Raw genomic sequence first — 27,876 nt, forward strand, 5'->3', positions numbered from 1 at the left:
CCGTTTTCATCGGATGGACTGATCGTGTGTACAGGGCTTTAGTGTTGCATTGTGAATTTAGGTTTTCTGGATTTGAGGGGTAATATACAGTATGTAGCAACTGTGTGCTATTAACACTTTATGTTACAAAGTATAGTTTATTATTGAGTATACACTTTGAGCAGAGGAGGTTCTATTAATATTCTCTAATCTTACCTTTAGCAAATAGTTTGGCACAGTCATGGCACAGTGAAAAGTCATGTGACCACTGTGCATCCCAGCCATTACCAGGTGTGGTGGACCCACAACTCTTACATCGCACACATTTAGTGCAGATCTGGAAAACAAACATTCCACTGCTTTAAACTTTCTTAAATACAATGACATATCTAAACAAATAAATCACATTGGATTGTATTAGAAATTGGATTACTTTTTCTGTTTCTGCAAAAATATATTTTATTATTATCAGTTACCCATAAAAGGTTGAAGAAAGGGGAAAGATTAACTTGTTTTCCACAAAAAGCAGATCCAATAGGTTGCATATATGGTAGTTATTCTGTCTTTTTGCAAACCACATAATGGCCTGGTTAGTACATTTTTTTAATACAAAGCCAATTGCAAAACAAGCTTGTTTTTGTAGTACTATAGTAAACTGACTTACCCAGACTCTCTTCTTTTTTGTTGGTTTTGTAGGATAGTTTGGTCCCAGGCACTCTGGGTGATAGCTGTTGCGGCACTTATTACACTCAAGGAGTGGCTACAGGGCACAATAGGCAGGAAAGAAAAAAAAGACAGAAAAGAGAATATAAGTCAGAGATACACAGTCTGCTTGACAGGTCACTAATTAAACATTTATATAATTTTCAATAAAAAATATTGGAACTAAACATTTATATATGTTTCACCAATTCATGGAAAAGTGGTAAAGCGTACAGGATTTGGTCACACTGAGCACATAAGGCTCCTCAGTTCACTCTGCTAGGTCTCTTGGCAGCACACCTGAATTTGCTGGCTTTCATCATTTTACTTGTATCCTCTGCACTCTTCTTTTCCTTTTGAGCAGGTATAGCTTTTTTCACTATTTTTACACTTCATTTGTACCTACCTTTTATCTTGTTGTTGGGTTCCAGGCACTGTTCAATACTTTTTAACACTATTATATACCTTCAGTCTACCTGATTTTATCACCTTACGGCATTGGAGATGAAATTGATTTTTTTGATCACTTGTTTCCTTTCCTCTGGGGATCATGATGTGCGTCCGCCTCCCCTGCGGACCCCTTTCTGAGCTCCCAGGGTGAACCTTTTAAGCAGCCCCCAGTTTTCATGGTTACATTGTTTCGACTTAGTTAACATGTAAGTACTTAGTGGGTTGAGTTCATTTCTCCCCTCCTTTACATATAGTCTCCCTCGTGTTTGGGTGTAACATTGGACCATATCGTTTTATTTATGCTTTTGTACAGACATTGGTGAACTGAAAATGTACGTCGGGCTAATTTTGATGCACCATTTTCTTTTTAGATGGTATTTATTTCATCCATTTCCAAGTTACCCCACCATGTTGCTTTTCAAGCATTCCTATTTGATGGACAACTGTCTTATACCTCAATATATCATCTCTAAATTGCTATGATTGCTTTCATGTATATCTAGTTAATATGTGATTGATATGCTTGTTTTACCAAGCAGGTACTCATTTTGCTATGTCATGTTTTTTAATGTATTGAATAAAACATGTCTTCTCACATCGACTCATCTTTTAGCCGTGCTAGACCTACCTCATTTAAAGTCCCAACCCCTCTTTCTTGCCTAAGGATTTAGGTCAATGATAACGGCGATGCCCGTTTAGGAGAAACGCAGCGTCGGATGGAGCGAGTATGGCTGACGTCACCACGCTCCCAGCTGATCGGTCTGAGCCGATGCTGGATGTTTTTGCACTTGCTTTTTAAGCCATGAAAACTTTGAAACCTTGTTATAGTGCGGTCATTTTAAAAGTGTCAGTTTAATTGGAATAAAACACCAATTTTTAACGAAACTACTGCACTATGAAGTCCTATTTCTACCTTTGAACCCACACTTTCCTACCTGATCTGGAGAGGCTGCTGTATCCTGGATTAATTGGTGGGAGACAACAGCAAGTTTGTTCCTGAGCTTCCATTAGAGGAGAAAACCCGGAGCAGCTACTTGGATCCAGTGACAGACATCCAAATCTCAGTGTCTGATTGATCCCTTTGGGGGTCCAACGGATCTGGTAAGCGGCCATCCATTTCTCTAAATGTGGGAATTTTGTTGCTTATAAGTTATCTGCCATTTGCTTATAAGTTATCTGCATTCATCCATTTTTCCAACGGAGAATTGAGATCATACATGAGCCAGCGCATTAATGTGTTTGTGACAAGACGATTTTCATTCATAGCACATGTTTTTTTGGGATATGACCAAGGACATTTGATTTCATGCATTCATTTTTGTCATTTACTGAACATTTCTATGCAATTTTTTGCCTTAATTTTTTGTAGCGCACCTTTTTCTCTTTTTTATGCAATGATAATGACGCGGCTGCAAAAAATTACATCCAAGATGTTTTACATAGCAATTCTTCTTAAAAGCAAAAAAAGTTAGTACCTTGTTAACTTGCTGCTGTCTACCACATACATGGCAAAACTTGCATTGCCGGCAACACCAGTTCTCCAGCTGATCCTCTGTAGGTCGTTCTCTCTCCTCCAAGCAGAACTGGTGAAATGGCTCACAACAAACTTGGCAGAACACAAACTAAAATGAAACAAGGACAAATAGGAGAAAAAAAAATTCAAAGATTTAGGAGTGCATAGTGATATATATACATACATACATACATACACACACACACAAATAAATACATACGTACGTACACACACACTAAGTTTCTTGGAGTACAGTACAGGACACAAGCAGTCTTAGACGACTGGATTATATGCTCCCACCTTCAGGTGATTGGACACAAAGCAGAGCTGTAAGGACCGCATATAAACTCTCTCATTCCAAGCAAACCTACCTTCTTTAGAAAGCAATAACAGGGGAAGGTCTTGTGTTCTCTACTGTACAATAAGAAGCAGGTTTTTTAAAGGCAAATCAAAACTCCTGTTTCTTTCTCGTACAGTACAGGATACAGGCAGTCTTGGACAATTGGGATACCCAAAAGCAATGAAAAAATGAGGGGTGGGCAACACAAAAAAAACTTAAATGTCAACAGGCTCACAGAGCATGAGAGTTGAAGACAAAAAACTGAAGCACTTTGTAACCAAAGCCGACATAACACAGGCTGGAACATCCACCTGATAAAATATAACAGCATGAACAGAAGACTAGAAGATGGCCATGCAAACCTGTGCAACAGATGTCTGGTTCCGAAAAGCCCATAAGGAACCCCTGGGTAAAGTAAAATTTTCTGAAAGAAGCTGTAGCCTAGAGGCAAACCTGAAAACAGTACAGGCTACATCCACACGGTGAAAAGAGCCTCTTCGGGAAAATAGGAGTCAGACAAAAGTGTGGCAGGACAATGTCCCGGTTATTGTGGGGGGAGGGGGGGGGGGGGCTTGCGTCTCAGAACGGCCTTTATCATTTTGTAAACACCAAATGGGGTTCTTTACAAGATAATGCAGCCAGCTTCAAACCTGCCTCCTGGATAGGACATGACAAGGAAAACATCTCATACGTCAAGTCAGCCAGCGGAATCCACCAGATAGTACCAGGTTGAGATCCCACGGTGTCACCGCCGGCAGCATCTGGAGGAAACTATATGTTACATTTCTTGAATAAAGGTTTCTCACCAACCAGTGAGAGGCCAGTGGTCATTGAAAAATGCTGACCTAGACCTGGATGGAAGGCACCCATAATTCATCCCACAGAGTCCTGTCTTCTTTAGTTTTCACCATGCAACTAGGCTTTCCAGGTGAGAAGATTGCCTATGTGAGAATTCGCTTCAGATCATTCAGAAGCCAAAAATGTATGACTGAACCTAGCAAGCCCCTGATTCTCAGGATCAAAAAGTAGAATGGGAGGACTGGTTCTTGACACAAAAAGTGTGGCCGGCCTGATCGTAAACACAGCATTTCCACAAAAAGTACAACCAAAATCCAAGCTTACTAGGCAAATTCTGTGCCACAAGGATCACTAAAATGACCCTCACCTCGATCCAGCGGAACAGTTGAAGCATCATTTAGAGGAAAAACGTAGATCAGGGAGAACACCACAGAGTCACCAGAGCATCCACAGTAAAAGCCCCATGAAACCTGGACCTAAAAGACAAAAAACTTTCGAGCTTCCCATACCTATATCAGAGATTTTGAAACACCAGTGGGTGAAAGGGGCACTCTCCTGGGCCCAGCTGATGTCCACCGCCATCTGCCAATATTCCCCACAGAGGATGTGCACAGCAGTCAGGACTGGAAAATACTATCTGCCCAGATCGTAATTACGGTAGATCTGCCTCAGTTTGAACCACGCAACCTCTGGTGGACTACTAATGCACGACACAGGCCACAGCAGTGTGTAGTCTGATTGTACCTTCATTGGGAGCCCCTGAAGCATTGGGAGCCAATGTTTAAGGGATAGGCAAATTGATCAAAGCTCCAGAATGTCGATAGAAAGGGTTTCCCCTCTGACCAAGTTTCCTGGACCATGAACATCCCAAAGAACTACCTACCACTTCAGTAGGCTGACTATTATCATTAGTATCTTACAGGTCAAAAGTGGGGATACAGACTTCTTATTCTATACACTTATTACTCCTACTGTAACAAAACATTAGCCAGGATAGAGGCGGAGACCATCTGAGGCAGTGAGATAGAAGGGATCCTTTCCTGGCCTCCTGAAGGCCAATGCTACTAACAGAGCAGTGATCCTTCGATAAATTCCGCAATAAGGAGGGAAATTCCTCCATGCTTAAACAATAATAAAAGGATGTCTCCAAGAAGGTTCTGAAGTAGTAAGGGACCCTGCAGGGGGTAGGGTCCCAAGGTGGAGTAAGGCACCTTAATAGGCCAACCCCCGAATGAACCCCCCTCCCCCATGAATAGATATGCAATGTTTTAAAGAGGGAAAAGTGGCACCTCTACTTTGCTTACTTCTAAAGCCAATATATCATAGAAACATTGAAAAATTACAGCAGAAATAACACCAAGTAGTCCATTTAATCAACCCGTTTTTGTTTTTTTCCTTTTTATACGCGTTTTGTATTTATTTTTTTACACTATAATGGATCGCTAATGCCCTAAACCAGTATAGCACACCGTGTTTCATTTTGTGCCAAGTAGTGCCAAGCATGCATTCCAGTGCCAAATCGACATTACAGGTCAAGTGCCACTTCTTGCTTACAGCAAGATTTGGGTACAATTGGTCCCAGTGGCATTCCTAGCGTACCAATCTGTGCTAGCTTAGAGAACTGCTGCACAGGATACTTGTAGAAAGAATCTGTGCAGGAAAATAAAGAGAAAAAAACGTGTCATTTCTCTCAATAGAGAGGAGAGATCCATCATTTAGGAACACTAGCAAAAGACTGAGGATTGCTGGGAGTGGGAGAAGTTACATGGAGGTCCTCACAGTTCTGCTTTTCCAGTGTCCAATTACCTGAAGGTTGGAGCATATAACCCAATTGTCCAAGATTCTGCTGGTATTCTGTACTGTCGGACAGTAAAAACAGTGCCAATAAATTACGGTACAAAAAAAAAAAAATCACATAAAAGTAATATAGCAGCTAGCACCAATATTGTGAATATGCATTATAAAACAAACTCATAACATGAAGTGCAGAGCAACATGTGAACTAAAATAAAATATACAATAATAAATAATTCTGCCTCCAAAAATGAATCTTTGGAAATTGTGGATGCTCTACATATTAAGTAATTAAGCCTCATTGCTTACCAGAATTAAATAACCCTACATCACTGAGAAGTCAAAATGGGTTCAAAAAATGAATGGGTAAGCACTTACCAGAGCACATGTGACCATCAGGTCATAAATGGTTAGAAAAGGCTTGTTACATAGTTAGTCAGGTTGAAAAAAGACAAGTCCATCCAGTTCAACCACAAAAAAATAAACAAATGGTCAGAAAAGGCTTGTGAAGGCAACACCTTAGCTCTGTTATCAGGGACTCCAAGAAGACTCCACTCTACTCAGCATCAGACAATGAAAAAGAAGAAGTGGCAAAAAAAAGTGTGTGGTGTATGGGGGCGGGGCTGGGCGTTGTGTGGGCGGGGGGGGTTTGGAGTTGTGTGGCTTACCAGTGCCCATCAATGCTGTACACTAAGCTCACCTGCCTGACATGACCATTACACTGACCTGCCTGACCTACATACACTGACCTAAATACACTAACCTGCCTGACCTACATACATACACTGACCTACATACACACTCACTGACCTACCTCAGCTCAGCCATGGTGTGCGGTGCCGACATGCGGCGCACCCAATGCCCATCATGATCATCATAGAGATGCAGCCAGAGAAAGAGAGGAGAGCCGCCGAACCGAGCGGGAAGCGGAGATGTGGCGTTTATTACCTGATGATCACCTGTGCTCTGGTAAGGGGCGTTTAAGCGGTTTCACTTGGGTGACTTTATCGGTACTATACATTCACATTATTGGAATTTGCACAATTATTGCTGTGGCGCTTTTTGAAGTGTTGTGATCACATTTTCTTTTTACATGTGAGTGGGCATTTTTTACATTTTGCATGCATAATAGTTATTGGATATACTGCACTGTTTGTTTTTATTTCTTTTATAGACTATGTTGCATAATGCGGAGCATGTGGATTCTTATCATTGCGACATCCTGGGTGACGGATTTGCTTCTATTTTAAGCCGTTTGATTTCTCAGTGATAGGAGGGTCATTTAACTCTGGCAAGCAGTGAGGCCTATTGACTTGATTGATATGATGACGAGCCACAATTCCCCAAAATTCATATGTTGGACTATATACATATATTTTTAAATAAAATTTACACATATTTTGGAAGCAGAATAATTTGTTTAATATTGTATGTTTTTATTTTAAGTTCACGTTCTAGCACTGCACTTCAAATTATAATATTGTAGGACAGAAAGCTTATTAGAGCCCATTAACTGAGGGTCGCACACAACTGAATGACAAAATTAGTGACACTTGTCCTTCCTGATTTTTATGACAATCTTGGAAACAAATACATCTCAAAATAACTGTCAAAAAATGGTTATAAAGACGAATGTGACAAGCCTCGCCTTGTCTCAAACACAAGACAGAAGAAGTTTAATAAAACAGAATATACAGTGCACCCGGGAAGTATTCACAGCGCTTCACCTTTTCCACATTTTGTTAAGTTACAGCCTTTTTCCAAAATGGATTAAATTAATTATTTTTCTCAAAATTCTACAATCAATACCCCATAATGACAACGTGAAATAAGTTCATTTGAAGTCTTTACAAAAAAAAAAAATTTCACATATACATTAGTATTTACAGCCTTTGCGCAATACTTTGTTGAATCATCTTTGGCACCATTTCAGCCTCAAGACTTTTCGAGTATGATGCTACAAGCTTGGCACACCTATTTTTGGGCAGTTTCTCCCATTCTTCCCTGCAGGACCTCTCAAGCTCCATCAGGTTAGATGGGGATTGTTGGTGCACAGCCATATTTAGCTCTCTACAGAGATGTTCAATCAGGTTCAAGTCTGGGCTTTGGCTGAGCCACTCAAGGACCTTCACAGAGTTGTCCCGTAGCCGCTCCTTTGTTAGGGTCGTTGTCCTGTTGGAAGATAAACCTTCACCCCAGTCTGAGGTTCAGAGTGCTCTCGATCAGGTTTTCATCAAGGATGTCTCTGTACATTGCTGCATTCATTTTTCCCCTCGATCCTCACTGAAAAACATCCCCTACAGCATGATGCTGCTACCACCATGCTTCACTGTAGAGATTGTATTGGCCAGGTGATGAGTGTGCCTGGTTTCCTCCAGATATGATGCTTGTCATTCAGGCCAAAGCGTTCAATCTTTGTTTCATCAGATCAAAGAATTTTGTTTCTCATAGTCTGAGGCCCTGTACACACGAGCGGATATCCGATGAAAACAGTCCGCTGGACCGTTTCCAGCGGACATTTCTGCTCCGGATTTTGATCTGATGGGCTGTACACACCATCAGATCAAAATCCCTGCGGAAAACATACGCGGTGACGTGGCCGCACCGTCGCCGCGAGGATGACGCGGCGACGTGCGCGACGCTGGAAGGTAAATACTTCCACGCATGCGTCGAATCACTTCGAGGCATGCGAGGGATGGGGATCGCTTGGACTTATTCGGTGAGTCTGTACAGACGACCGGATAAGTCCGACGGACAGGTTTCCAGCGGATAGATTTCTTAGCTAAGAAATTTTTATCCGCTTGAAAAACGGTCGGCTGGACAAATGTCCGCCGAAAAATGTCCGCTAGGCCGTACACACGACCGGATTTGTCTGCTGGAACTGATCCGCGGATAAATCCCAACGGACAGATCCGGTCGTGTGTACGGGGCCTGAGAGTCCTTCCGATGCCTTTTGGCAAACTTCAGATAGGCTGCCATGTGCCTTCCGTTTGGCTTCCATTTGGCCACTCTACCATACAGGCCTGATTGGTGGAGTGCGGCAGAGATGGTTGTTTTTTCTGGAAGGTTCTCCCCTCTTCACAGAGAAACGCTGGAGTTCTGTCAGAGTGACCATGGGGTTCTTGGTCACCAACCTGTTTAAGGCACTTCTTCCCCAATCGCTCAATTTGGCCGGGTGGCCCACTCTAGGAAGATACCTGGTGGCCCCGAACTTGGAGGCCACTGTGCTCATTGGGAGCTTTGATGTTGCAGAAATTCTTTTGTACTCTTCTCCAGATCTGTGCCTAGATAAAATCCTATAGTAGGCTTCAAAGAGGTCCCTGTATCCTCCTCCAGTTCCCCATCTGTGCTGCTCTCCCCCTCCACGCTCCATGTCCCCCCTCCGTGCTGCTGCTGTTCTCCTCTGCTCTTCTGTTCTCCCTCTCTGCTGCTGCTCTCCCCCTCCACGCTCTGTTTCCCCCCTCTGTGCTGCTGCTCTCCCCCTCCGCATCCCCCCTCTGTGCTGCTGCTCTCTCCCTCCGTGCTCTGTGTCACCCTCCATGTCCCCCTCTGCGCTCTGTGTCACCCTTCATATCCTCCTCCGTCCCCTCTGTCAGGATGGAGAGCGAAGGTAGGAGCCGCTAAACCTGGCTCCTATCTTTTCCGAATGAACAGAGACAGTAATCACTGACTCTGTCCATTCATATAACTGAAACATTGTAACCTGTGTTTACAATGCTTCAGTTTATGAATGGAGAGGAGCTGCTGTCTTCTCTCCAGTCACTTTCAGTGCAGCTGAGAAAGGGACTGGGTAATCTGTGTCCTTAGTCCTTTTCTCTGTTTCAAAGGGGAGATGTCAGAGGTCTGTTAAGACACCTGATATCTCACCAAAGCCCCCCAACAGGGCAAAAAAATAAAAATTACCATAAATAATAAAAAAATTAATTGTAAAAAATAATAAAAATTTAAATAAAAAACACACTGACATCATCCACTCCCCCCCCCCCCAAAAAAAAATAAAGCATTGTAAAAAAAACATAACAAAAAATAAAAATTGTAAAAAAAAATAAAAAAATACTGACACATGTGCCACTGTCACATGACATAAAAAAAATATCTTCCTGGTCGTCAATCAACACTTTTGTTTCTCACTATTGTGTTGAACCAGCTGCCTTGTCATCCGTTAATTTTGGTTTGAAAGTTCTGACAATGTTAAATACATTTATTTTTCTTTGCTCAGCATTGTGCCCACCCAAGTAGGTTTAGCGGTTTTCCTTTCCTGATAGGCTCCATGGCAGCAGGTGTCCCTCCCAATGCTTGGAGTAGGCTAGTTATGGAACACGAGTGGCAGCCCAGAGCAAAGATTTATGGGAGAGGTGACCCTCTAGGGTAGTAATGGAGGCGGGGCCAACCCACACGTATGCTGCCATGGAGCAGGAAAGGAATCAGGAAAGGAAAATAACGGTAAGTATTTTATAGGAAATGTTCTGTTTTTCTCACATTTTTGTTGACGAATGCCACCACTATGTTGAAGTGAAATCCCTGGTTTGGAAATGCGAGGTAACTATTTACTTAATTCTGTACTACCCTCACAGGTAATGTTTTTGGACACTTTTCGTTTAAACAGAGTCACTTTAACCACTTCAATACCGGCCCATCGTCATGACGTCCACAGATGGGATCTCCCTTCCTGGGTGGACGTCATATGACATCCTGGGCTTTGCTGGGGGATATCTGAATGATGCCTGCAGCTAGAGGCATCATTCAGATATCCATGTCTTCAGCCGGCGATCCTGCGCACCATAAGAACAATCATAGCGGCGGTTCCGCCGCTTGATCGTTCTTATAGGCGGCGGGGGAAGGCAACCCCCCCTCCCGCCGCCAGATGTTCACCAGTCATCTCTATGACCGCCGGAGGCCCGGGCGCGATGTGATGACGTCACGCCCGGGTACCCTTAAGTAAACAAAGCCGCGATTGCGGCTAGTAAGCAACACTGATCATGAAATCTGTGAAATTATTTTTCACCGATCTCATGCTTTCCAGCCTGGAGGAGAGATGTGGGGTCTTATTGACCCCACATCTCTCCATAAAGAGGACCTGTCACACACATTTCCTATTACAAGGGATGTTTACATTCCTTGTAATAGGAATAAAAGTGATAAAAATATATATATAAAAAAAGTGTAAAAAAATAAAGAAGTAAAAAAAAAAACAATAAAAAAAATTTAAAACGCCCCTGTCCCCGGTAGCTCGCGCGCAGAAGCGAACGCACACGTAAGTCTTCGGGACTGGGCGTTCCTATTTGATTGACAGACTTTCGATGGTCTCATACAGCGCGTCACGAGTTGCCGAATGTCAGTGCGGCGCTATACGGCGCCTGCGCACCGACGTTCGGCTACTTTCGGAAACTGGTGACGCGCTGTATACGACGGTTGGAAGGCTGTCAATCAAATAGGAATGCCCAGTCCTGCAGCCCATACCCGGAAGCGGCGGGAGAACATTTATCTCAAAAAAGGTAAGTACTGCATTGATTTTAATCAAAACACCCGATTCTGCTTCCCGTAATTAGGCCCAATCTAATGTTAAAAATTTATTTTTTGGGTGAACCTCCACTTTAAGTATGAGTTCATCTCCTAAAGAAAGATAGTAAAAACATGACAGAGGTTTTAAGTCTTTCCCACTCAGCTCATAATCAGGCTGTAGGTCCATTTTAAAAATACATCACTGTTCAATATGAACTCACCTCAACATTTCCACTGCTGGCACACAGAAAGCAAACGACACGTGGGGTTATCGGTACAGTTGTGAGTATGCTGAGGCCACCCATCTCCCAGGCACTACCTAAATCACAATCGCCCTGTGGAAAAATCATAACCATTTGAGAACATGGCACAAAAGGTTTACACAAACTGGCTCATTCTTTTGTTATCTGGACTAAAATGTCAAGAAGAAACACAATCTGAAAAAAAGAGAATTACAAACCTTGAAATCCACTCGAATTCGATGTATTCCATCAGATAAAGGTTTCTGTCTGGAGACGCTGCCATTGCACAGAGAACTCAGAGGGCTGAAATTAACCTCAGGCTTGCTGGGAGCCATTGGCTTCTCCTGATGAGACAAAACCCCCATAACATATACTGGTAAGTTTTATTAAAATGTTATAGGGTAACTTGTTAAATAAATTAAACAACCTTTTTTTGCAATCAAAATGTTATTCTCAAGTCTGAAAAAATGGTAATGCAGGTTACAGTGAATTAGACCTTGGGCATACAAGCATCTTCATTCAAAGTTAACCTATATGTTGTGAGACAAAAGATATCATAGAAGAGAGATGCTAAAATGCAGGTGATGAGAAACAATGTCAATGCCTGCAACCTACAGATGAGGTTGACTATGGTGGTGTTCCTGGTGTGGTGCATGTATGGCCTGTTGTGCCAAAACCACGCTGGGCCACTACGACCTGTTGATTTATTTGTTTGTCATGCATTGTTTGTTACTGATGATTGTACCTCATTATACTTACATTGTATTGTATCGGGCTGCAATGTCTTTTCCTTTTTTGTTTATTTTCAATAAAAACTTAGGGGCAGATCCACAAAGCGAGTACGCCGGCGTACTTTCAAATTTCCCGCGTCGTATCTTTGTTTTGAGTCCTCAAAACAAGATACGACGGCATCTGGGTTAGATCCGACAGGCGTACATCTTCGTACGCCTTCGGATCTAAGATGCAATTCTTCGGCGTCCGCTGGGTGGCGTTCCCGTCGTAATCCGCGTTGAGTGTGCAAATTAGCTATTTCCGACGATCCGCGAACGTACGAGCGGCCGTCGCATTCTTTTACGTCGTCTCTAGTCGTCTTTTTCCGGCATATAGTTAAAGCTGCTGTTTGGTGGCGTATAGTTAAACCTGCTATGTTAAGTATGGCCGTCGTTCCCGCGTTTAATTTGAATTAATTTTTTTTCGTTTACGCAAGTCGTCCGTGAATCGGGATGGACGTAATTTACGTCCACGTCAAAAGAATGACGTCCTTGTGACGTCATTTAGCGCAATGCACGGCGGGAAATTTAGGGACAGCGCATGCGCAGTTCGTTCCGCGGGGACGCGCTTCATTTAAATGAAACATGCCCCCCTACTCGCCAATTTGAATTAGGCGCCGTTACGCCGCAAGAGATACACTACGCGGCCGTAACTTACGGCACAAATTCTTCCAGGATTCAAACCAAAAAAAGTAAGTTACGGCGGCGTAGCGTATCTCAGATACACTGCGCCGGGGCAGATCTTTGTGAATCCGCCCCATATTGAACAAAAAATGCCTGCAACTTAGACCCAGATTGAAATGAGTATCATCTTCAGGTTTTGGCTTGCCCTTAAAGTGATTGTAAAGGTTCGTTGTTATACTTACCTCCTCTGTGCAGTTGGTTTTGCACAGAGCAGCCAGGATCCTCCTCTTCGCGGGTCCCTCTTTGCTGCTCCTGGCCCCTCCCTCCTATCGAGTGGCCCCATAGCCAGCAGCTTCCTATGGGGCACTGGAGCCGAGTCACAGCTCTGTGTGTGTCCATTCAGACACTGAGCCCCAGCCTCCTCTCTCAATTGGCTGACTGACTTTAATTGACAGCCATGGGAGCCAATGGCACCGCTGCTGTGTCTGAGCCAATCAGGAGAAGTGTCCCGGATGGCTTAGACATTCGTGGTCATTGGTGAAGAGAGATAAGGCTCCGGTAAGTAATTAGGGGTGCTGGGGTGGCTGCTACAGAGAAAAAGTTTTTTTTTTATCTTAAAGGGGTTGTAAAGGTCCATTTTTTATTTCGAAATAGGTTCCTTTCAGCTAGTGCATTGTTGGTTCACCTTTTCCTTCGCTTTCCCTTCTAAATGTTTTTTTTTCTTTGTTTTCTTTGTTTGAATTTCTCACATCCTGTTTCTCCTAAGTAAGCTGTTCTGACTGACTAACCCCCATGGATGATGGGGGCAAGCTTACTGAGGAGAAACAAAAAATTCAGACAAAGAAAAAAAAAACTTTTAAAAGGTAAGTGAACCAACAATGCACTAGCTTAAAGGAACCTATTTAGAAAATAAAAAACAGGGGTTCGACCGTTTTTTTTTTTTTTTTAGGTCAGCAGCTACAAATACTGCAGCTGCTGACTTTTAAAAGAAGGACACTTACCTGTCCAGCATGCCCACGATTTCGACACCCGAAGCCGAATCAGGAAGTAAAGCCTTGCTGCACAATCAGAATGGTCCCTGCTGTCTTCTGGGACCCGTGTGTCTCCCAGAAGACAGCGAGGGGGAGTGGGGCATGGGAAGTGGCGTAGATACTCGCAGATAATGCGGCTATCTATGCCCGGAAGTGGGAGCAAATACCTGTATTAAACAGGCATCTGCTCCCCCCTCCCCCCTGAAAAGGTGCCAAATGTGACACCAGAGGGGGGGAGGGTTCCAAAAAGCGGAAGTTCCATTTTGGGTGGAACTCCGCTTTAAGATAAAAAAACCTTCTGCTTTTACAACTCATATGCTGGCCATAAACACAAAACTAATCATTCAGAAAGTTCAAAACTGATGTGAACAAATTTTTCATTTGGATTGCAAATTACGATTTGAGACAGCTGATCAACCAAAACATCTCCTTGGCAGACAATCCCATGAGAAATCCATGTGTGTAAGGCCAACAATAGAACGATCAATAAAAATGTAACTGAATAGGCCACCTTAATGCAACGTGTGGCATAGCAGATGTGTGCTAAAACACCTCAGCGGTGTTAATGGTCACTTTTTTTTACCACTTCCCTTCCATTGTACCTTTTAAAATGGCAGAACAGTAAATGTGCATTTCGAAGGTGCCGATTACAAACAGCACTTTAAAAAACACATGGCCAGTGTATCTGTAAATAACTGTGATTTGGGCTGTCGCTGAACAGTTCAGATCACAGACACATAGCTGGATTCACAAAGAGTTACGCCGGCGGATCAGTAGATACGCCGTTGTAACTCGGAATCTAAGCCGTCGTATGTTTAAGTGTATGCTCAAACTGAGATACACTTAAACCTAGCCAAGATACTAATTTGCATATTCTACGCCGAACTCAACGAAAGCGCCACCTAGCGGCCAGTGAAAATATTGCACCCTAAGATACGAGTATAAGTATGGACGTCAGGCCAGCGTCGAATTTTCCGTCGATTACGTTGTTTGCGTAAGTCGTTCGCGAATAGGGCTGTGCGTAATTTACGCTAACGTCGAAAGCATTGGCTTTTTGTGGGTTAATTTGGAGCATGCGCACTGGGTTACGTTCACGGACGGCACATGCGCCGTTAGTCAAAAACTTCAAATACGTGGAGTCAGCCTTCATTACCATACAACACGCCCACTACATGGATAATTTGAATTCCGCGGGCTTACGCTGGACCACATACGCTACGCCGGCCTAACTTAGGGCTCAGGTTCTTTCTGAATACAGAACCTGCCTCACTAAGTTACGGCGGCGTAGGGTATCAGAGATACGCTAAGCCTGCCTAAAGATAGGCAGATCTATCTGAATCTAGCCCTGTGTGTTTAGTATCAATTTGAGAGCTTGCATCAAGTACAAATACACATGCATACAAGTTTATGCTTTCCTCACCTTTTCCTTTGATTTTGATCTTGGCAAGACCGCCAGTCTACCAGCGAGTTTCTTCTGTTTGTTTGGCTCTGAGCCTGTCAAAGAGAAGACTAATTCAGGCATGTATGTGAAAAGATTTGTGGCTCAAGACATCAAACCCTTAACAATGACTGATGAATGTCATGCAGCAAAATTTAACAATCGGGATTGCTCTTTATTGAACATACTGTATAAGTGGTACAAAAAACAACAGGTATCCAGACCATGATACATAGCAAAAATACATGCCATAACATAAAGGCAGAAAAGTATATATAATGCATACAGATCAATGTTCTACATATAGCCGTTACGCAGCAAAATTAAAGGCTCACATATATGACAACCCAAACCCATTTTATGTGGGATTTACAAGCCTCGAAGTAAACAAAATCCTCCTTTACCTGCGTGCACTGAGCCTAGTCCTTGCTTCTGCTTATGGCTTCCCATCAGCCTTCACCTTTTACCTAAACAAGAGCTAGTGGATGCTATTTGGATGATCTCTCCACTACCTAGCAACAGAGTATAACCTACCAGTTGTGATGTCCATATTCTAATGCAAAATGACATCCAAAAACATTAAAATCAGACTTTCACCCATTTAAAACAATATGTTCCGTCTTCCCCCTCCCTTCAACAGAAATGTTGGCGGCTGGAGGCTCCGCAGTAAGCGAGGGAGTACTGCAGGGAGCTGGGAGGAACTGTGGTTACTGAGGGCTCATAAAGAGATTAGGGGCAATTTGAGAGGTTGAGGGGCACTACAGGTATCTATTGTTGGTTTTGGAGTTTGGATGGCACCATGGGAGCAGGAAGGCACTTTGGGAGTTTGGGGGATCTGCAGCTTCCTGCAAGCCCAGGAAGAGGGAGGCCACTTCCCATTGGTTGAGAACCACTGTACTAGAAGGAGCATCCACAGAAATAATTCTTACTGAGAATTTTAAGTCTGTTAAAAACCACACCTGGACCGGTTGTTCGTCTTCGAGTCACCGGCACTGCCATGTTTACTGTGGGAAGCCAGTGGTGGCTCCTTGCAGCTTCACAACTGGTCCCCACTGCATGTGCACAAGTCTCACTGAGCATTGTGAATGGAACCACACTTAGCCTCCTGGAACCTCTAAGGCCTCGTACACACGACCGAACATGTCCGCAGAAACTGGTCCGCGGACATGTCCCACCGTGTGTAGGGTCTAACGGACATGTTTCCTGGCCTAGCAGACAGGTTTCCAGCGGACAAAAGTTTCTTAGCATGCTAAGAAACTTGTTCGCTGGAGCCACGTCCGTCGGACATGTCCGATGGTTAGTACGACTCATCGGACATGTCCGCTGGTTACGACGTATAACCAGCGGCCCGAAATCCCGCGCATGCGTTGAATTGATTCGACGCATGCATGGAAGCATTGAACTTCCGTGTCAGAGAACATCGGTGTCTTCTACGTCACCGCGTTCTCTGTCCGCAGGGATTTTGGTCTGATGGTGTGTACACACATCAGACCAAAACCTCCCAGCAGACATGTCCGATGGAAACGTTTTCATCGGACATGTCTGGTCGTGTGTACAAGGCCTAATGTGTCACATGAGGTTGTGAGCAGGGGCGTGGGGGGAGGTGGTTGTTAGTGAACTTTCCCTTAAAGTTCAATCATTCCCCCCACCCCTTCCCCAGAAGTGAGAGCGAGTGTCTGTCAAAACTAAGTAACCTCTCTCAAAAAAGTCTCCAAACAATGAAATGAGACAGGTACGTAACTACTCGGCAAACAGAGCTATGCCAACAGACCCAACAATAAAAGAGTCAGAAAGCCCAACTTCAGAACGCTTCTGCAAGCACTTTGTGGCCGAAAGCTTCATCTGTAAAAGACTGCATATCCACCTGGTAGAGCTTTTTAAAAGTATGAGCAGAGAACCAGTTGATTGCCTTAAACAGCTAAGCTTCAGAGGTCTGGTGTTGAAATGCACACAAAACAGCCATCTGGTGGAAGGGATGCATAATAGTGGAGGAAGAGATTTGTCCTTAAAAGTGTCAACACCAGTGATCAGCCTATATATCCGCCTCGCAATGGAAGCAAAATGTCCCTTGCAAGGTCCTGAGAACAGGACAAATAGGAAATCCATCTATCTAATTGAAGCTGTAGCTTTGAGGTAGACTAATGGCTCTAGCTGTATCCAGGCACTGAAGAGCGATTTCCTTAGAATGCTTTGGAGTAGGGCAAAAGGAAGGTAGAACTAGGTCCTCATTGAAGTAAGAGACTGATATCAACCTAGGAACAAAGGATGATCTTTGGCGTAATACAACCTTTCCTGTGTGAAGTATGAGGAACAAATGCTTACAGGAGAGGGCCGCTGCCACAGACAGATCTGACCAAGGTGACAGCAACCAAAAAGACCACTTTGCAAAAAAGAGATCTTCCAAAGGAATATACCTGATGGGTTCAAAGGGTGGTTCTTGCAGGGCAGAGAGAACCAAGTTGAGAACTGAAGAAAGCACAGGGTGCTGCAGAAGGGAACCTAATGTTTTACAAGAGAAAGCAAAAACAGAGGTTTCTGAAAGACTGCACAAGTCCAAAACTTGTTCTTTCAGAGTGCCTAAAGCCTGGCACACGCTAGAAGTTTTTTTTTTTTCGTCCAACCCAATGGGCTGAACGGGAAAAAAACTGATTGTCATACTAACACAAGCGATGTTAGTGCAGCAATCTCCCCCACTGTGCCTTTGTCTTTGCCAGGAGGACCTTCCGTCAGAACACACTAATCAGTCCTGGCAGCCATTGGCATGAAGCCCACCTTGCAGCAATCCTGTGATTTCTTGGAGGTCCATCACCTTAGTATTAACGGGGTGTCCTCAAAAACTTTGCCCATGTCCAATCACCCGAGGGTACAAGCCTATAACCAAGGGTCTTTGAATAGTTTGCCTGTGTCCTGTACGATTGTCAGGGCATGAATCAGAACCTGCGGCCCCTGCCGTACAAGCTGAACCCACTAAACTGCTTACCACAGCCAGCAAAGACTGCAACAATGTTTCAGCCAGAAGGCTCACCTTACAGCAATCAGTTATATGTAAAATGGCAACAGCCACATTTCTGCAAACTACAAGTGATTTTACAATATGCAGGTTCCTAATCCCCTTTGGAAAAGCACAGCAAAGCAAATCAATTTCTGCATACTCTGATGGCTTAGGTAATGGCATTTTATAGATGCTTGCAGTTCTGTTTTTAAGTGAATTCATAGGAGAAGGAAACTTGGAAGCTGCCCCTCTGACTTGTAGACTCTTTAGCCATCTTCCTGATCCTGACATCATTATCAAAAAGTCAATCATTAACATGAAACAAGTATGCAGTCAATGAAGTATGAATATGTTGGCCTTTACCTAGCAAGTCACTGGCCTGGCATGTGTTTGAAGCAGTTTTTGTATGACCTATCAACAATTAAAACTAACTTGGACTCTTATCCAATTGTGGTCTGGTGCTCCTTTTATTATTTCTATGGTCAGAGACAGAGTTACTGTTGGGTTACTAGGTAGTGAAATCAGGATAAGGACTGCCCTGGAAACTGCAACTTTAAAAACCAAATGAACAATTAAACACAGGTCATATTTCCATTCTGAAACGTTTCCTTTAACAAGACACTGTTACCTTGTATGCAGGGCAAAGTGACAGTGGGCTAGATTCAGCAAAGAATTACGCCGGCGTATCCATAGATACGCCGCGTAAATTCAAAGCTGCGCCGGCGTATCTACTTTCTGTATTCAGAAAGCTAGATACGCCGACATTAGCCTAAGATACGACTGGCATAAATCTCTTACGCCGTCGTATCTTAGGGTGCATTCTCACGCTGGCCGCTAGGTGGCGCTCCCGTCGTTTTCGGCGGAGAGTATGCAAATTACCCAGATACGCCGATTCACAAACGTACGTGTGCCCGGCGTTCGTTTTTTACGTCGTTTGCGTAAGGCTTTTTCGGCGTAACGTTGTGCCTGCTTCTATGAGGCGCACTCAATGTTAAGTATGGACGTCGTTCCCGCTTCGATTTTTAAATTTTTTACGTTGTTTGCGTAAGTCGTTCGCGAATAGGGCTGGATGTAATTTACGTTCAAGTCGAAACCAATGACGTCCTTGCGACGTCATTTGGAGCAATGCACACTGGGATATGTACACGGACGGCGAATGCGCCGTTTGTACAAACTGTCAATCACGTCAGGTCAACACACATTAACATAAAACACGCCCCCCCCCTTACACATTTGAATTACGCGCGCTTACGCCGGCCCCATTTACGCTACGCCGCCGCAACTTACGGAGCAAGTGCTTTGTGAATACTGCACTTGCTCCTGTAACTTGCGGCGGCGTAGCGTAAATACGATACGCTGCGCCGCCGTTAGATTGCGTGCCCCTACCTGAATCTAGCCCAGTGACTCTGGAAAGTGCTTCCCCCTATACTTGCCTTACCTGTACTCAATTGCAGCTCCTTGCTCATTCGCAGCCAGTGCTGAAATCAGTTGTGTTGTCAATCCGGGGTAAAGGTGACATCACAGGGTTCAGGAAAAAATGTATTACATTAAAGGGGTTGTAAAGGTACAATTTCCCCCCCCCCAAATAGCTTCCTTCACCTTAGTGCAGTCCTCCTTCACTTACCTCATCCTTCCATTTTGCTTTTAAATGTCCTTATTTCTTCGGAGAAATCCTCACTTCCTGTTCTTCTGTCTGTAACTCCACACAGTAATGCGAGGCTTTCTCCCTGGTGTGGAGTGTCATGCTCACCCCCCTCCCTTGGAATACAGGAGAGTCAGGACGCTCTCTACGTTGCAGATAGAGAAAGTAGCTGTGTGTTAGTGGGTGTCCTGACTCTCTTGTAATCCAAGGGAGGGGGCGAGCATGACACTCCACACCAGGGAGAAAGCCTTGCATTACTGTGTGGAGTTACAGACAGAAGAACAGGAAGTGAGGATTTCTCAGAAGAAATAAGGACATTTAAAAGCAAAATGGAAGGATGAGGTAAGTGAAGGAGGACTGCACTAAGATAAAGGAAGCCTTTTAGGAAAAAAAAATTGTACTTTTACAACCCCTTTAATCAAACTAGACCATATTTAAAGCGGTGTTTCACCCTGCAGAACAACTTTTTAGCATAAAATTCGGCATAGTAGCGCGAGCTACAGTATGCCTGTCTTAATTTTTTTATCCCCGTACTCACTGTGTAATCGTACATAGAAGATTCCGACTGCCCACGGGGAATAGGGGTGTAACGGATCGTCACCGATCCGTGATCCGAACGGGCCACCCCGTTCGGATCGGCACACCCCGCGATCCGCGGAGCGCTCCGGAGCCTAGGCCTAGGAAAGTCCCCGGCTTCGGCCTAGCTCCGGAGCGGCGGCCAGTCTGCTTGCCAGAGCCCAGCGTGACACGCCTCCCCGGGGAGGCGTGTCACGCTGTGCACTGGGCTCTAGCAAGCTGAATGGGAATGTTAGCAGTGAAGCACTGGTGTGAGAGGAGGGGGGGGAAAAAAAGAGCACAATAGCAATTCACAGGGGTGGATTAAAGAGGAAGCAGGTGAGGCTGTTTGGGACTTAAAGTACAATCTTGATGTTTTTACAGCAAAAAATATATATATATATATATATATATATATATATATATATATATATATATATTTTGCTGTAAAAACATCAAGATTGTACTTTAAGTCCCAAACGGCCTCACCTGCTTCCTCTTTAATCCACCCCTGTGAATTGCTATTGTGCTCTTTTTTCGGATCAGCAAAAAAAAAAAAGGTTCCTTTTTTTAATTGGTCCAAAAAAATATATATATTATTTTATTATATATATATATATATATATATATATATATATATATATATATATATATATATATATATATATATATATATAATAAAATAATATATTTTTTTTTTGGACCAATGAAAAAACGGACCCTTTTTTTTTTTTTTTTGCTGATCCGAAAATGATCCGATCCGTGACTCCTGATCCGAGGATCGATCCGATCCGTGAGTTTTTTGATCCGTTGCACCCCTAGCGGGGAATGGGCGTTCCTTTCAAGAGGGAGGGTGATTGACGGCCGGCTCTGGCACGTCACGCTCCCCGAAGACAGCCGGAGTAGGTCTCGGCTCTTCACGGCGCCTGCGCACAGACTATGCGCAGGCGCCATGAAGAGCCAAGCCTATTTCGGCTATTTCCGGAGAAGCGTGACGCGCCAGAGCCGGCCGTCAATCACCTTCCGCCTGGATTGGAACGCCCATTCCCCGTGGGCAGTCGGAATCTTCTATGTACGATTACACTGTGAGTACGGGGATAAAAAAATTAAGACAGGCATACTGTAGCTCTCGCTACTATGCCGAATTTTATGCTAGAAGAAATTTTTTTTTTTTTTTTTATAGGGTGAACCCCCACTTTAATAATGGATCTGCAAGGTTTTCTTAAGATGCAAGTTTATTTTTCTTTTAAATTGGTGGACATATTCCAATTTTTAATATAGCTATAGTTTCACTGACTGTGAAGGATGATGCATTAGATAGGAAGTATACCATAAATCATTGTGTAAATCAGGGCCATTTGATCAGTTTGCCATTTTCTCAATAGCCTAGCAAGAAAGAATGTACAGTAGCAAGCTCTTTACACCAGAACATAACAAAAAAGTAATGTGTTGCTGAACATTTTATCTTTACACGTTGAAGGGTCATATTGATTATATTGTAAGATGGTATTTTATCTATCAGCAAGGTAACAACGCTTTTGTGTAAAAAATCTTTAGCAGTAGCTGAAAGATATGGCACTCACCAGTCTCTGGAGGGACAGAAAGTTGCTTCTTCTTTGTCTCACATGTTGAGGATTTCGGTGCTTCCTTCCGAGAGATGGGAGTAGGGCTGCTATGGGCTGAGGTTGGATTGCTTGCAGGCTGTGGTGGAAGCTGTTTTGTGGATTTCTGGGCAGAAAGGGGTTGCTTAATTTCACAGGAAGGTGTTGGCAGACTCTCCTCCTCTGGCATTTTCTCAGCAGTGCACTTTGGGGGATCGGCTTTTTTTGGTGCTGGGGGTGGTGTGTGGGGAGGATCCTCTCTTGGAGGCGTGGCAGCAGTGGATTTCACAGCGTTTTTTGGACTAAGTTCTGTTGAAGGTTTCACTGCTGTAGCCTCCTGTTTATCTGCCAACTTGGATTTCTTATCTTTCTTCCTCGCTGCTAAAAAAACATTAAAACAGAAAACTTCAATACAAGGATACCCAGTTATGCTGTCCCTGACTTTTTGTGTTGTGGGGATTAATAGCTTCGGGTCTTCTGTGAAGCTGCTGAGAAAATATTCAGGTGAGAACCGCCACCTCCTTCCTCCTCCACCATAAACACATGTTCTTTCAATGCTTTCATTGCTTATAAAACAATCTGTTTGTATTCTAGGCAGTGAAAGCAATGAAGGAGAGAAGAGGGGGCGGGTCCTCGTCAAGAACTTTTTCCACAGCAGATTTACAGAAGTCCCAAAAGTTAAGATTTCTACAGGATCCAGCAGCCTGCATGACATGGGACATCCTTCATTATAGTATGTTTACTAAAAAGTAGGGTTGTCCCGATACCGATACTAGTATCGGTATCGATACCGAGCATTTGCCCGAGTACTTGTACTTGGTGCAAATGCTCCGATACTTCACCCGATACCTGGGCAGTCAGGGTGATCAGTGCTGTGGAGGAGTTACAAGCACTGATCACCCTGTACAGATTTAAAAGTCTGACAGCCACAGCCGGTCCTCTCTCTCAAACCCCCGCCGTGGCTTTCAGCGGTGATCGGTGCTTCTCTCCCACACACGATCACCTCTGACTGTCCCTCCTTCTTCATGCTGCTCCGTGTCTCCCTCCATGCATATGTCCCCCTTTCTCCTCCCTCCGTGTCCCCCTCCGTGCATCTGTCCCCCTCCATGCTGCTCCGTGTCCCCCTCCGTGCATCTGTCCCCCTCTCTCTTCCGTGTCCCCCTCCGTGCATCTGTCCCCCTCTCTCTTCCGTGTCCTCCTCCGTGCATCTGTCCCCCTCCATGCTCTGTGTCCCCCTCCGTGCATCTGTCCCCCTCTCTCTTCCGTGTCCCCCTCCGTGCATCTGTCCCCCTCCATGCTGCTCTGTGTCCCCCTCCGTGCATCTGTCCCCCTCTCTCCTCCGTGTCCCCCTCCGTGCATCTGGCCCCCTCTCTTCTACCCCTACATGCTGCCGTCCCCGTCGTTATCTCAGGATGGAGAGCGAAGGTAGGAGCCAGTAAACCCGGCTCCTTCGTTTTCTGAATGGACAGAGTCAGTGATCACCGACTCTGTTCATTAACATAACTGAAACATTGTAACCTCCTGTGTTTGCGATGTCTCAGTTCATGAATGAAGAGAAGCCGCTGTCTTCCCTCCTTATATTTTCAGTGCAGTGGAGGCTGCTGAGAAAGGGACTGGGGAAACTGTGTCCCTAGTCCCTTTCTCTGTCTCAAAGGGGAGATGTCAGAGGTCTGTTAAGATCCCTGATATCTCACCATAGCCCCCCAACAGGGCTGATTAAAAAAAAAATGCAATAAATAAAAAAGAAATTGTAAAAAATAATAATAAAAACTGTCCCCAACTCCCCCGCCCCCCCCCCCCCCCCCCAAAAAAAGAAGAAAGCATTGTAAAAAAAAAAAAAATTAAATAAAAAAAAAAAAGAAAACATACTGCCACATGTGCCACTTTCACATAACAAATTAGATTAAATTAAAAGTATCGGTATTCGGTATCGGCGAGTACTTGAAAAAAAGTATCGGTACTTGTACTCGGTCTTAAAAAAGTGGTATCGGGACAACACTACTAAAAAGTGTTTTTTTCATGGCTAAACAAACTTTAAAATGTTACAAAAAGCATATGTTATTCTAGAAGTATCATAAACAGTTTAAAATCTTCATATTAACTTACCCTTTGCTTGCTTCTGCATAAAAGCTTTAGAGGGCATCCACTGCAAGTTTTGACATTTTCTCATCCTGTAAAAAAAATAAAAATACGCTCAAAATAGACATACAAATTATTTATCCAAGCTGAAAAAGCAGCTGTATTTAGGAAATTGTATTCCTATTAAAAAATAAACACATAAATAGAATAAAGCCATGCTAAGGGAACAATGCCAAAACCCTTTTTAGGGTAGAACATAAAATGTTGTTACAATATCCTTACTTGCAGCACTGTTTTTTGATGTTGCGTCCCCCAAATTTTGGCTTATCCAGGCAGTTTGTACAGATGCCACAGTCTTCAGGTACCTGGCAACCTGAACATTGTCCACATCTGCGAGATCGTCGGCCTTTCTTTACAGGGGGTTCCTGTGGAGTCTTGTTGCGGGTGACTTGTTTGATTGGTTTAATGGGTGGCGCAGGGGAATCGGCCTCCTCTGAACCGGCAATAGAGGATTTGTCTGCATAAGGAAGGGTAGAAAAGATTAAAAAAAAAAAAAAAAAAACACACAGAACCATAGAGCAACTTTCCTAGTAAAGATACATTACTTCAGAAAATGAAATAAAAACAAAATATACATTACAAATAGAAAGTACAATTTAAACATTTACATAATTTATATCAGGCTGCTTGGTCTCTTGACAGATGCATGTAAAAAGTCAGTGAACAAAGACTATACATTTCCTTTAGAGCCGGTTCACACAGGGGCGACCTGTCAGGCGACTCAGCCGCCTGACAAGTCGCGGTCCGCTCTATTCAATGGAACCGTTCTAATAGGAGCGACGCAAGTCGCTCCGACTTAGAAAAAGGTTCCTGTACGACTTTGGGGGCGACTTGCATTGACTTCAATACAGAAGTCATGTGCTTAAGCTCTGAGGTATAGTTCTTTCGAGAGACTTGGAATCTACGGGCAACCCTCACTGTCCGATTGTAATGCTTAACTGGCATGGATGTAATGGGAGGTTTAATATGTTATTACTCCTGTTGTAATGCCTATATAGCCTACAGTACTGTGGTCCTGTGTGGCCATTGCAACTTGTGGTTTTATTTACTTGAATGTCATACATTGTTTATGGTGGATGCTTGTACCTCACTGTACTGTCTTTGTGTGGTATTGGGAAGCTATGTCCTTTCCTTTTAGTTTCTTATTAATAAAAACGTATAGAACAAAAAAAATACAGAAGTCATTTTGCAAGTTGTCTCTCAAGTCGTCTTGAGATCGTCTTGCCAAGACGCCTCCAAAGTCGTGCCGCCCGTGTGTGAACCGACTTTAAAGGTTTTCCATTCAGTAGCTTTCAACAACAAAATGCCAGAATACTCAAAACAAGAACAATTTTGTAATACAAAAGCACTGGTGAAAGATGGTTCTATTCAAAATAATTTTTCTAATTCTCACACTTGTTCAAAATATTTTGCAATGAAGGTCACAGTGACATCTAGTTGGTGACCAACAAAAGATCCTTGCTGTACAACTCTATCATGCAGAAATCATTAAAGGGGTTGTAAAGGTAAAAGTTTTTTTACCTTAATGCATCCTTCCGCCCCCCCGAGCCCCTGTTTTACTTACCTCACTGTTCGAAAGTCCCGGGCGAGTGCTTGTCATCTTGTTCGGTTCCCAGCCTGGTCGTTGATTGGCTAGGCTGGGCGGATTGATAGCAGCGCAGCCATTGGCTGGCGCTGCTGTCAATCACAGCGGATGACGCGGGGCCGAGTGATACAGTCGGCGGCTATGCCCGCCGCTGTATCACGGGAGCGCGTTTGCAAAAGCTTTCCACCAATGCGAGAGAGCTCGCATGAACGTGGAAAGTTTTTGCGAGGAGGAGCCGAGACAGCCGCCGAGGGACCCCAGAAGACAGGATTCGGGGCCACTCCGTGCAAAACGAACTGCACAGCGGAGGTAAGTATAACATGTTTGTTATTTAAAAAAAAATAAAAAATTCTGCCTTTAGTGTTCCTTTAAGTTAAAGGTACTTAAGAGGTAACAAAAATTCATAAACAAGGAATGTTAAGCTGTAACTTTAGAGGAGCATCACAATAAAAGTATGGGACATAGGATCGTTAGTCTTTACCATGGATTATATGCAGCTAGCATAATTGGTAAAGAAAATAAAAGGGGGGGGGGGGCTCCAAGTAATGAATTTTACTGGTAGCAACAAGAAAGGTCATATAAGGAAATACCCCAAATAGGCTCGAAGGGTGGCTTCTGACGAGCCGAAAGAATCTGATAAAAGGTTCCACAGAGAAGGCCAATCTCTAAAATAGAATTGCCAAAGCAGAGATTTACCCTCAGCGAATACTCAAAGCCAATTCTGATCCAGACTAGATTGGAGTAAGAACAGAATGCGTCCCACAGCGGAGAGTCTGCTAGGAGTTTAAGCATGTTTAAAAAAATCATATTCTTCTTGGCCAAGTCAGTACAACCAGAATCACTGCAATGCTGTCCCTCTCAATTCTGTGGCGCAGATGAGGAGGGGATCTGGAGAGGTTGAAAGGTGTAGATCAGAATGAGCTAATCCCATGGCATCACCAGTGTCAACTATGGAGTCAAGAGTGTTCTTGGACCTGGCTACAAATTTGTCCAGATTGCTGTTGAATCTGGATGCCAGATAATCCATGTCTGCCATTCCCACCTGTGGCAAAGTGCTTGAAATTCCTCTAGATGGAGAGCCCATTCCCCGCTCTGCCCAAGAGAGGATCAAGTCCGCTTCCATTTGCATGGCATGACTTCTGGTGCCCCCATGGCCATGATAGTATCTCAATGGATTTTCATTAGATGCCTTTACAACTGATGGGTCCAGAATTTAAGGGACAAACACCTCGCTCTTAGCTTTAAGATTATGATGGAAAGACTGGCTTCTTAAAACAATGAACTCCTCTTTACCAAGAGGGCATTCAGAAGTCCTCCCAGGCCCAATAGGTTGGCATCAGTCAAGAGAATCGTTAACACCTTGAACATTGGCATTATACCACGGAAGAGTCTGGTCTTATGGGTCAGACACATGGGGTGGTTCAAAAACCACATCTTCTAGTCCCATGCTAAAATAAAGTTATTTCAACAGTTACTTGTGCAGGCATAAAACAAGGGCCTCCTCTAAGCCCTAAGGGCCCAGGCATGAGTGTGGGTGGGGGGAGCAGCAATATACCCCAAGCTATAAAGATTCTGAAAGCGCAGTGACCAATATGTTCTCCTATCTGTAAGACAGTTCCAGGAATAACTTCTATGGGTTTAGGATCAAACGAAAAGGCTTGGCTAACAGGGAAAGGGAGGACTGATCCTTCTGCAGATCATTTAGGTACTCCACAACATGAGTCTCTTAAACACAGAAAAGAGCTGGGGCAAGCACCTTTGTCAAAACCTTGAGGGCTGTGGATAGGCCAAACGATAGGGCGACAAACTGGTAATGCAAATTGCCCACAACAAAATACAGATAGCACTGATGGGGGGAAAAGATGGGAAAGTTTAAGTAAGCATCCTGAATGTCTAATGAAGCCAGAAAGTGTCTTGCAAGGAGATATGCATGCATAACTTTAGAACCTGTAAAAAAAAGTTGAGTCATTCGATCCAGAATGGACCACACTGTCCTATTTTTTTTTTTGGTACCGGGGTAATGACCCCCTGAGAAAGAAGCTATTGGACAGCAAGAAGAGCTGCCCTGGTATTAGCTAGATTACAATTAAGATTGAAAGCATGTCGCTTTGGAGGAGTTAAAAACTCAAATTTGTAGCCCATGGAAATGGCAATCTGGATCCAGACATTTAAGACGTCC

General features: G+C 43.8%; 1 protein-coding gene across 1 annotated transcript in view; it reads right to left on the reverse strand.

Moving 5' to 3' along the window:
- Window positions 1–27,876, reverse strand: part of KMT2A (lysine methyltransferase 2A) — a 179,454-nt gene that overhangs the window by 101,019 nt on the left and 50,559 nt on the right. The window contains exons 5-13 of the mRNA XM_040325444.1: window positions 24,335–24,569; window positions 24,080–24,144; window positions 21,956–22,354; window positions 15,166–15,239; window positions 11,539–11,664; window positions 11,300–11,413; window positions 2,607–2,753; window positions 644–739; window positions 196–316 (exon numbers count right to left, since the gene is read on the reverse strand). Coding sequence (XP_040181378.1) covers window positions 196–316; window positions 644–739; window positions 2,607–2,753; window positions 11,300–11,413; window positions 11,539–11,664; window positions 15,166–15,239; window positions 21,956–22,354; window positions 24,080–24,144; window positions 24,335–24,569 — 1,377 coding nt within the window. The remainder of the gene's footprint in view (window positions 1–195; window positions 317–643; window positions 740–2,606; window positions 2,754–11,299; window positions 11,414–11,538; window positions 11,665–15,165; window positions 15,240–21,955; window positions 22,355–24,079; window positions 24,145–24,334; window positions 24,570–27,876) is intronic.

Source organism: Rana temporaria, chromosome 10 (assembly GCF_905171775.1).
Source record: "Rana temporaria chromosome 10, aRanTem1.1, whole genome shotgun sequence".
NCBI lineage: Eukaryota > Metazoa > Chordata > Amphibia > Anura > Ranidae > Rana > Rana temporaria.